Here is an 11,673-nt window from a genome sequence, read left to right on the forward strand (position 1 = left end):
AACTGGAGTTACAGACAGTTGTGAGCCCCAGGTGGGTGCTGGTAACTGAACTCAGGTCCCTTGGAAAGAGCTTTCAGTGCTCTTGACCTCAGAGCCATCTCTCTGGCCCTGTTTAAAAATCGTATATTGTATACACATAATCGTGTATGTGTACAGGAGGTTTACCAAACAATTGTTTCTCTGTTGTCTGTGTTGTAATCTGTCTTCCTGTTTTTGTCTTACAAGGCAAGTAACTGACTCGACCAACCTGTGTTCTGATGGTGGTGGTCTTGCTTCCGCCCTTTTCTGTTTAAAGAACCAGTTATCTTGTGCGCAGTGCATCAGAGCACGCTTACAAGAATACGATGTCGTCTACCCTAACACTGAAACTGAGGCCAGTTGACGCCTCTGAACTGCTTTTGCAGTTTGTGTTTGGCACAGTTTACAGGAGTGCTTTTCTCTGTGACACACAAAGAAGAAACAGCTGTGATGCCCCACTTTCCTGGCATTTTCTAATCAGGTTAGGAGGTTAAGACATTTAAACTACAAAGTCAAATTGGAAAAAAAAATTGGTTGTACAAGATTTGTGTTTGACTTGTGTAAAGTCAATTTTTAAACAATTCACATTTTATTACTCTATATTAATAGTGCCCCAGGTAGAGACAGACACCTGGTCACCCAGGAAGGGTCACAGCGTATGGGCTTTTGAATTGATTTCTTTAAATGTGTACTTGATGCTTAAGAGGAGGCTGGATGCTGCATGGAGGACTGAGAGTTGGTAATGTGTGGTGCTTCCATCTGGCTTTCAACTGTTTGCTTCTGAATCTGAGCGCTCTCCTTAGTGGAACAGAAGCCCACAATTAGTCAGACTTCTTCAAGATCACTGATGCCTACCGACTGACACAATGCTATGCCTCAGAGCGGTTCTGGGCCATAAACTCACTACCACTTTTTTTACATTTTTAACAGTTACCTGCCTGAAGCCTGTTAAAGACTGTGGCATTACCAGGTACCTTAGAGGTGAGTTTAACACAGGTAACACACCCATGTATCGCAGATTTGGGATTTCATAAAATCTGAGTTATCATATAGCCAGTGCTTCCTGCCAGTGAAAAAGTCCTGTCTGGGGATTTACTCCAATTCTGCAGCCTGCTGTCCACTCAAGTAAGGGACATTCTCAAGAACCCTGCAGCAGCCTGCTGGGGACTTGCTAGCCAGCAGGGGGAGCCCGTGACTCCTGGGAGTCACATCTCACTCCAGTCTTCGCTGATACAGTTCTGCTTTGCTTGGTGTACGTCTGAGCTCTAGGGGGTACAATTTTGTTCAATGTGTTTGGTTGTTAAAACAGTAGCTGTGCATAACTAACTACAAGAGTAGCTGTGCATAACTAACTACAATCCCAGAATTTAAGAGGTAGAGGCAGGAGGATCAGGAGTTCAAGTTCAAGGTCAGCCTCAACTACATGGTGATTTCAAGGCAACCTAGGTTACATGAGACTGTCTCAAAGGGGTGGGGGAGAAATATAAAAGAAGGGAATTAATGTTAATTTTGTGATACTATGCAGGGGGTTTAGTTTTTCTGGAAAAGAACCACATTGCAAGAGAAAGGATGCTGAGTGTCAGGATTATTATTATTATTTGTTTTAATAGCTTTTGCTGGCATGAGCCTCTTGATGTAAGCCAGACTGACCTAGAACTCATAGAGAGCCTCTTGTCTTTGCCTTCCAAGTGCTAGGATTAAAGAAAGGCATGTGCCACCACACCTGGTTTATCATGCTTTAAAAATGCCTATTTAAATTAAAATTTAAAGTTAGCATTCAAAGTAATGGGCTTCATTATGGCGATTTATACATATAACTCATTATGCTTTGCTCTTACCCACCCCGTCCCTCATTTCTCTGTCACTTCTTGCTGGTCACACTTTCAAATAAAACTTTTTAGGGTACTTTATGAAAAACACCAGTACATTGCCTGCCAAGAGCTATGGGAATTTAAAGAGAGAAATTAAGATTGAGGCGACTGCAGGAAACTTCACAGAGAAAGCCTCATATGATTGGTGTTCTGGTAGATGCTCAAAATATAATGTTGAGAAATTAAAAATAGTAACTGATAGAGTATTTTACATATAAGACCATCCCACTAATCTATGGACTTTTAAACAGAGAAGGACATCTGCATCCTGCTATCTTAGCTTGTTGTTGTCCTGAAAATTTTTCTGTGTGCATAAAGAATCTTTAGGAAGTTATAATAATGGTAAAATTGTAGTAATAATAAAATTCCTCTTACTTTAGCTCATTACTTTCCTATATTTCTAATTTTTTTTTTTTTTTTTTTGGTTTTTCGAGACAGGGTTTCTCTGTGTAGCTTTGCGCCTTTCCTGGGACTCACTTGGTAGTCCAGGCTGGCCTCGAACTCACAGAGATCCGCCTGGCTCTGCCTCCCGAGTGCTGGGATTAAAGGCGTGCGCCACCACCGCCTGGCTTATTTCTAATTTTATAAGCACTTTGTTAGATACATAAACTATTCCAAATCTTTATCATAATTGATTAAATCTCAAAGTATGTCACTGTTGTGACATTTGTATGGATAGTTTATTTTTTCCCTCCATAATCTGTGTTATTTCCTTGGAATAAATAAGTAGAAAAACAACATAGTAGGGATTATTTTCTCGTGGAAGTAGAAGTCAGTTCTCTCCTTCTGCCTTGTGACTTCTGGGGATGGAATTCAGGTTTTCAGGCTTCGTGGCGCACACTTTTACCCACTGAGATATCCTGCTGATCCTAATTTCTTATTGCCTTTGACACATATTCAAATGGCATTTTCAAAACTTGTCTGCTGACACCCAAAGTAAATTTTTATGCCGTGATACTGATCTCTCTCCAAGGTGGTCTTGTTGAAATAGTGTTGACTTGAAGAACCTAGGATACATTTCATAAAGTGTTCTCCTATTAGGAATACACACTCAGCACATTTAAGATGAAATGATGAGACCCTGGGTTTGTTCTCACTAAATTGGATGGAATATTAGAGCGGGGTCATAGAAAAGTAAGGTGGGCCTTGGTCTGTCCTTTCTAAAGCTGGGTTGAAGGTTGAAGGGTAGTACATGCAAACTCATTATGCCAGTGCGACCACTGCTATGTAGATCTGGGCTTTGTCCATAATAATTATATATTACATTTTACACACACACACACACACACACACACACACACACACACACACACACCCACACACGGGCCGGGGGGCTCTGATGTTGTCACTAGTATTCTCTCAGCTTATGCACTGCTGCCTCAGTTCCTCACTCTCCACTTGTGAGTGGAGACAGCATACAGATAAGGCCAGAAGCTTTGCAGTGGGAAGAGCAGCTGCTGTCTAGTCCGGAGCCTCACTTCAAATCAAAGCCCCGGTGTTTACTTTTTAAGTTAATTGTGATGCGATGATACATTTTCTGATACAAAGTCCTCTGAGAAATATTTTTAATGGAATGCACTAATAATTTTTAGCAGAAAGCAGACCATTAACTTTATCCACTTCCACTTATCAAAAGATTCCATTGTGGACTTGAGACATTTCTGAGAAAAAACAGTGCTTGTTCCCATCAAAGGCTGTTTAGAGGCACATACATGGTCTACAAGTGTGGTTGACTTCTTGAAGGACAAGCAAGTGCTGTGAGTTAGCTAAAGTAAGAGCTCACCTTCGTTCTTTCAAAGCCGGGCTCTGGGTCTCTTTATGACATCCGTAGCATAGAAAGTACATATCATCAGCCATATGAGCAACATACTTTCACACATGCATCATGGCATCTCCAGCCTTCTTCAAACTAATGTCTTTGTTGCTTCTCTCCCTCAGTGACTCAGTCTCACGTCTTTCAGTAAAAGTCTTCCTTTCCTGGTGTCTTCAAAGCATGCCCTGTGATCCTCTCGAAACAAAGCTGGCACTCACTATATATGGCTACTCACAATTGGCGTTATTCCAAAGCCCTTAACTCTTGCAATTCAGAGTATTATAATGTTCGGAGGACTTTCCACATCACTTACCTTGCTTCCCAAGTCTGTGTCCCTCTGTTGTTTAGGAGTATTGTTGAAGGGCTTTTTCATGTGGGTTCATGTGGAAGCTTCTGGTGGAATGTGATGACCTCCAGACTTTGCTGGTCTCTGCTGGGTCCCTCTGCCTGTCTGGTTCATAGCCACTTCTGCCTGGTTTAGTTCTAAGAGTCCTTCAGTTTCCTACAATACAATCTGCTGATGTCATAAGCAATGTAACTTGAGAGATTAATAAATTGGCATACTTGTTTCTGTATTTTCTGTTCTTTAATGAGTTTTTCTTTTATTAAAAAGTGCTATAAAGCCAAACAAAACCAGTTCAGTAGAGGTGGTAACTCCTTGGTTATAGCTCTGAGAATCCATCTTATCAACTCTTCCAGATCCATTTCCTTTGGCTTCTGCTGCATTTGGACCATTATCTGTTGCTGGTGGCTGTGTTCAGATTCTCAGGAGATACAAAACCAGATACAGCCAAAACTGTATACAGGAATTTGTTTTTTTTCCAGGTTAGGAGTTCTGTTCTTCATCACTTGTTATCTTCTTAACAGAGGCGCACTGGTCCTGGAAAACTCAGTGGCTGAATGTCTCTATCCTCCCGGCATTCCTCCCTTGCTCCCTCTTGAAATCATGGCTTGTTTCTTTAGCTGCTATTGTTAAGTGTATACACACACACACACACACACACACACACACACACACACACACGTGGTAGTATTTTACTTGTACTGAAATGTGATTTTTTTTTTTAAAGATTTCTTTATTTATTATGTATACAGAAGAGGGCGCCAGATCTCATTACAGATGGTTGTGAGCCACCATGTGGTTGCTGGAAATTGAACTCAGGACCTCTGGAAGAGCAGTCGGTGCTCTTAACCTCTAAGCCATCTCTCCAGCCCTGAAATGTGATTTTAATTGTATGTTAATAAATAAAGTTGCCTGGGGGTCAGAGCTATTAGAGCCATAGCAAGAGCATGGCGGTGGTGGTGCACGCCTTTAATCCCAGCACTTGGTAGACAGAGCTAGGTAGATCTCTGTGTGTAAAAAGATACAGCCAGCATTGGAGACACATGCCTTTAATCTCAATCCCAACCATAGAAGACCTGGAAGTCTTTACAGACAGGCAGTGACGAGGCATGGGTTTACAACCAATGAGAAGGCAGAACTGAAAGTCTTTATAAAGACAAACACACAGGAAGTAGCTCCTTTTCCGAGAGCTCTCTTGGCTGAAGCAGGAAGGGTAAGGCTCTTAGCTCTGACCTCTTGGCTTTCTTCTCTGAATCGGCTCTGTGTTTCTTATTTAATAAGATGGTTACATCTACATTTGAGTTTTCCTGCCTGGCTCACAGTCAGGACAAATCTCTGTCACCCGCCAGTCCCACAGCCACTCAGACCCAACCAAATAAACACAGAGACTTATATTGCTTACAAACTGTATGGCCGTGGCAGGCTTCTTACTAACTGTTCTTACAGCTTAAATTAATCCATTTCTATAAATCTATACCTTGCCACATGGCTCGTGGCTTACCGGGATCTTCACATGTGGCTTGTCATGGCGGCGACTGGCAGTGTCTCTTCCACTCAGCCTTCCACTTCCCAGCATTCTCCTCTCTCCTTGTCCCGCCTATACTTCCTGCGAAGCCACTGGCCAGTGTTTTATTTATACAGAATGATATCCACAGCGCGCGCGCGCACACACACACACACACACACACACTCTAAATATATAAGTACAACCTGCTCACTCCATTTAGTGTTACTTGTATGTATATGATTTCAGTGCTTAACATTTGGTATTGGATAATCAATTAGATGGTTCATCCCTGGGGAAGACTATTTCTCCCCATATCAGCTCTCAGCATTCCTTTTATATTTTGTGTGTGTGTGTGTATGTGTGTGTGTGTGTGTGTGTGTGTGTGTGTGTGTGTGTGTGTGTGTGTACACGCGTGCCTGAGTGTACATGAGCACAACATGTGCAGGAGCCTGCAGAGGTCAGAAGAGGGCATTGGATCCCATGGAAGTGGAGTTACAGGTAGCTATGAACTGCCATGTAGGTAAGTATAACTGAATCCAGGTCCTCTGGAAGAGCACCCAATGCTCTTAACCACTGAGCCATCTCTGCAACCCAGCATGTCTATCAAAGTTGTATTTGTAGGTTAAAATTGAAGGTGGGTAGTAATTCCCATCACTACTTTGGACCTCATGCGGAAGGAAAAGTCTGTTACTCAAGGGATTAGATCAGTAGAGAATTGCCTATATCTAGAAGGCTTTGAGAACACCACAGTGTGATGACACAGAAAGGAATCAATGCCAACATAGAACAAATTTAACCAGGAGACCTGAAAGGGAGTGCCCCTCCCCATGCTCATTTCCCCTGCTGCCTAGCAAGGTATCTGGCATTGAGATCCTGGACAGTGTTGCGCTTGAACCCTGTCCCCAGGCTGTCCCTTCTGCTGCATCTTGCTTTTTGGCATCTGGGCCCCACATTTCAAACCCCCATTCACAGAAGGGATTGGCCCTGTAGGACACGTGAGATAAGCATTCAGGTGTGGGGACCCTTTTCAATGTGTCCATCCCCACAGCCGCAGGACAGGAGTTGATCTCTGGAGAGACTGCCCTAAGTGTGAAGACACAGGCAATGGCTGCCATTGCTGCTATGGCAGTCTTTGTGTCCCAGCCGATGATGCCTTGGTCTGCTGTTTGCATTGTCCTAGTGGGACTCCAGGAAGGTGAAAGAAGTGAGAAGGGAGGAAGTGAGGAAGGAAAGAGAGTGTGGGCATGGCTAAGCAGATGTCTGTGCAGGTAAATACGGAGTATGATGGTCCTAGAGGAGTCAGTGGCTGGATGAAGTGTAGATCCGGGGCAACCACATAGGCATCATTATCTTTATTAGCACCACCATGGCTATGCCCATGGGGGTACCACCATCTTGGTTACCTACACAGTTGCCCTTGGCTGGTGGTGGCAGGTGGCTCCATAGGTGCATGAGCCTAATTACCAGTGATGCATGAGTCCCCAGCAGGACTGCAAATTCATGCACCTCTCAGACTTGTCATGGGGTTGGCCCAACAACTGTAGTTCAGCCTGGGCCTTCCAGTTAAAGGCAGCCACCTCTGGTCTAATCATAGGACTTGTTTGGGAGCTACCTCCCAGTCTAATCATAGGACTTGTCTGGGAGCTACCCCCCCCCCCCCGGTCTAATCATAAGACTTGTCTGGCACCCACTGGTGTATATGCTATTTTGTTCTTTGTTCTGGTATGGCAGGGGAGAGGGTCTAGGCACACTATCAAGCTCCAACAACCAGACACTATAAACCAGATAGGAATGAAGGGGAAAGGGGCGGGTTAGAATGATAGTCTCTGGACTGTTAGGGCTCCTGAGGGATCCTACCCACCATCTCCAAGTGAATATGTATTTGGGACAGCATACAATATTTGATTATGTATGTTACCAAGGAGCATTGTGGGATCCTTTTGTGGCTTCTTAGCCTCAGAGATAAAATAATTTAAAAATGAACTCAGAAGAAAACTTGAGGACAATTTTATTGGAGTTCAAAATAGAGAGGGATGGATGGAGAGAGAGGGGGAGGGAGAACAAGTTGTAAATCTTGACAGCTTCCAGGAGGAGGGATGTGATGTTGAGTGTTGTCAACTTGGCAGGTTCTAGAATCACTTTAGAGAAGGGCCTCTGAGCATGTCTGGGGGTGCGGTATCTTGATTATATTAATTGTGGTGGCAAGACCCACCAACTGTGAGTAGCACCATTCCCTGGGAGGAGATTATGTACTATGCAAGGGTGGAGAGAGTGAGCTGAGTCCAAGCATGCACTCCTTGTTCTCTGCTTGTCTGGAGCCCCTGCTTCTGTGGCATCTCCACACTGACCGACTGTCCGTCCACAGAGCTGAGACAAGGGCTTTCTCCGCTAAGCTGCACCACATCACAGGAAGGCACCACATCGCAAGGCAAGCAGGACTAGGCTTTGGGTCAGTCTCCAAAACAAGGAGAGAAAGTGTGCAATAAAAGTTACACATTCTAAGGGACAACTCAGGTTTGATAATAAAGGTCTGTAAACCGCTGCAGAGGTCTTTTGTCTTTATAATAGCATATCTTATCAATAAATATCAAATATTCCTCTCACATTTTTCTCTTTCAAAAAGGTTGTTTTCAGTTTCACAGTTACTGTTATTATTGTTGGTGGTGTGGAGGCATGCACTTACTACAGGGGCACATGAAGAGGTCAAAAGACAGCTCTCAGGAGTCCCTTGTCTCCTTCCATCCAGGATTCTGGGGTCAGACTGAGGTCACCAGGCTTGTGGGTGGCCATCTCCCTGGTGCCCGGGCATCTTTGTAGCAGGACTTTCAATGTATCTTATATCTTGAGGTTATAAGGGGTCCTATCCAAGTGGTTGACAAACTCAATTGGATTAACTCCTTAAGGAAAGGACAATCGTACATCTTTATAATCTTACATTCTTATGGGCAGTTTAGAATGTCATGTAGCTCAGGGCCAGAGGTAGAGCTCAGAAAGATTTCATTCTTTGCCCCCAAGTCATATAATGAAAGAGATCAAAATAATTAAAGATAAGTTAAAAAAAAAACCCCAGATCTACAAACTACCATATCAAGAAGAAATGACCCGCTCCCCATGTTTCTTTTTGTTTTGGTTTTGTTTTGTTTTGAGACAGGGTTTCTCTGTGTAGCTTTGGAGCCTGTCCTAGAACTCACTCTGTAGCCCAGCTGGCCTCGAACTCACAGAGATCCACCTGCCTCTGCCTTCCGAGTGCTGGGATTAAAGGCATGCGCCACCACCGGCTCCATGTTTCTTTTTGTGAGACATGGTCTCTCTACCTGGCGCTGGTTGTCCTGAAACTCACTTTGTAGACCAGGGTGGCCTTAAACTCACAGAGATCCACTGCCTCTGCTGGAATTAAAGGTCTGCATCACTATGCCCAGTTTGAAACAGCCTTCTAATGGGCACTCACAAAGCCCTGCCACCCCACTCTCCTCCTTTCATACAGTATTTTGAATCTTTTTTTTTTTTTTTTTAAGATTTATTTATTATGTATACAGTGTCCTGCCTGCATGTATGCCTGCACACCAGAAGAGGGCACCAGATGTCATGATAGATGGTTGTGAGCCACCATGTGGTTGCTGGGAATTGAACTGAGGACCTCTGGAAGAACAGTTACTGCTCTTAACCTCTGAGCCATCTCTCCAGTCCCAGTATTTTGAATCTTAAGATGCAATTATATGCTTCTTCCCTCTTCTGTAGTATTTCCAATTCCAAGAAGGACAAATGTGATATTTTCTCTTTCATAAAATCAATATGTTACCAGGGAAACTACAAGCAGGACCCAAAGCTGGTTATGAGAGGGGAGGTTGATCTTCAGTGACCCCCAAGCCTGCTAATGCCCAGCTAGCTAGCTAACATGTAAGTGGTCTAAATTCAGCAAGGTGTTCCTGTTCTATGTTCCTAATTATTCCTGTTACTATTTCCATTAAAGCTCAGAATCATGTCTGCTTCAGTTTTGGAGAGCTTTCCCATCCCTGTCAGAACTTTGTATTTAAAGCATCCTTTTAGTCTCTTCTTGGTGGCCAACTCCAATTTTAGTTTTCATTTGGATTCTTCTTTGCTTACCAGGGCTTCAATTTCTTTTTTGGAGAAATGTCTTCTGAGTCAGAAAAGGGTAAAGAGAGACTGATTCAAGCTGCTAAAATACTCTTCTTTCACATACGAGATCTGGTTTCCTTCATAAATAAGTTCGTTGAATTGTTTAACCTCACAATGAAGACTCAGATCCTCCAGATGGATCTGAAAGAAGATAGCTACATTAAAGATTTCTTTGAACAAATGATTAAAATTTTTAAAGAGATGCAATTGGTGTTTGATGCAAAGCACAAACAAATGCAAAAGGAGCCTTTATGTTCCAAGGTGGTGACTGCTGTGACCGCTGCAGTGGAGAAATGTGCCAACGTGGGTCCCCACCACACAGCTAAAGAAATGCTCAAAACTATCCAGACACCAGCTGTTGCCTCTGTGCTGAACAGTAGTCACATCCTTGGGAATCTAGAATCTGCTCTTTCGCTCCTGATACAGTTCCCCATCATGAGTCTTCGATTACGTGACTTCTATACGGAAGAGACCAAAGAGCAGCCAGGTACTACCACATCCGAGAAAAGTCCAGAACATCCCAAGGCCACTTCAGAGGATGCCTTGAGGAAGCTGCAAGATGCCCTAAGAACTGATAATGCCAACAAGTCAGTAGAAGCAGCCGCAGATGAACTGGAACTGTTTGTCAAGACTATGGAGCCAACCTTACAGGTCCTCCAGAAAACCATAAAGACCATAGAAGGGGATATCTCCACATCTAAGGAAGCCGAGGCCAAGTAGAGGCATGGTGGAAGATGTGTTCCTTTCTGTCTGAAATCAACTTGAGTTCTCTAATTTTTTTTGTGGTACTTTGTACGTTCCATTAATGCTATATGTGCAGTTTGTTAGAACTTAAATGTAGAGAGTCATCCCTTGGCAAACCACTTACCTGTAGTTCTGACTTGTTACAATAAAAAGGCATAACCAAAGAAAGCCTGCTTGAAATGGAAGTGACTAAGTAGAACATCCTACTGTAAGGATCAAGGCAGTATTACGCTCGGGGATAGTTCTAAATAGGTTGTTGCTTTGAAAGCATAATTAAAGCAACTGATCCCTCCTTTTCACAACTCTGTCTCCAGTTACAACAGTGTGAAGTCCAGGTAAGTGTTGGCATTATCTTATGGTAATCTATTCATTACCATACTATAATCTGTTCATTATCATATAGTAATTAAGAGGTATGACTGTTATTCCTGGGAAACATACAATCCATGCTTTGTCATTCATACTGGTAAAAGATGATACTGGAGTCTGGTGGTCACCTTGCTGGGATTTTCAGGTTTCTGCATCCCAGAAGAAAAAACTGGACAGAGAAATCTGTACTATAGCAAAAACAGACAGCGCATTAAGAAAGGTATGCTCTCGGGAGGGAGGAGACCGTATCTGGGAGGGAGGTTAGCCGCTCAGTGGCGTGCTGGGAGGCTCGTGATCCTTGATGTATCAGTTGCGTAGCACCGGCTCTCTCACATGGCTGCTTTTTTTTTAATGTGCATTGATGTTTGGCCTGCATGTCTGTGTGAGGGAGTCGAATCCACTGGAACTTGAGTTATAGGCGGTTGTGAACTGTCACGTGGCTGCCGGGGATTGAAACTGATTTCTCACACATTTTTGTCATGGGGTTTTCTACCCATGCTGTCTTATCTGTAACACGTCCTCACGAGTCAGAGTCTTCCCTTATGCCAAATGTTTGGTTCAGATGCTAACCCCGCAGCTTTGTGTCAGGTTTTTCCTGGACCTCTCACAGCCTATTCTCCTGCCTCAGTACAATTTCTGTAATGTCCACTGTTTTGATTTTCATCAACCACTAAATAGTCCTGATATGATTTACTTAGGACTAAGTAAAACAACAAATGGGCAGTAATATAATTTTCTTGCTTACATGAGTAAGACCAGAGCACATAGTTTGTTCTCACCTATTTTCTCTAAAGTCTTAAGATAAGGGGATACTAGTAGTTAAAAAAGAAAGGTAGTTTTGTCAGGTGGACAGAGATGGACACACAGCTCC

General features: G+C 43.3%; 1 protein-coding gene across 1 annotated transcript; it reads left to right on the plus strand.

Annotated features, from left to right (window-relative positions):
- The first annotated feature begins 679 nt into the window (after positions 1-679).
- On the plus strand, positions 680-10,822 carry CUNH12orf60 (chromosome unknown C12orf60 homolog). Its single transcript, XM_052721913.1, has 2 exons — positions 680-999; positions 9,660-10,822. Exon 2 carries the CDS (start codon positions 9,684-9,686, stop codon positions 10,407-10,409), a length of 726 nt encoding a protein of 241 aa, XP_052577873.1. The 5' UTR covers positions 680-999; positions 9,660-9,683; the 3' UTR covers positions 10,410-10,822.
- The last annotated feature ends 851 nt before the right edge of the window (positions 10,823-11,673 follow it).

Source organism: Peromyscus californicus, unplaced genomic scaffold (assembly GCF_007827085.1).
Source record: "Peromyscus californicus insignis strain IS unplaced genomic scaffold, ASM782708v3 Scaffold_6__1_contigs__length_162567912, whole genome shotgun sequence".
Classification (NCBI taxonomy): domain Eukaryota; kingdom Metazoa; phylum Chordata; class Mammalia; order Rodentia; family Cricetidae; genus Peromyscus; species Peromyscus californicus.

Coding starts and splice junctions, on each gene's coding strand:
- CUNH12orf60 (XM_052721913.1), top strand. CDS start 9,684: ATGTCTTCTGAGTCAGAAAAGGGTAAAGAGAGACTGATTCAAGCTGCT.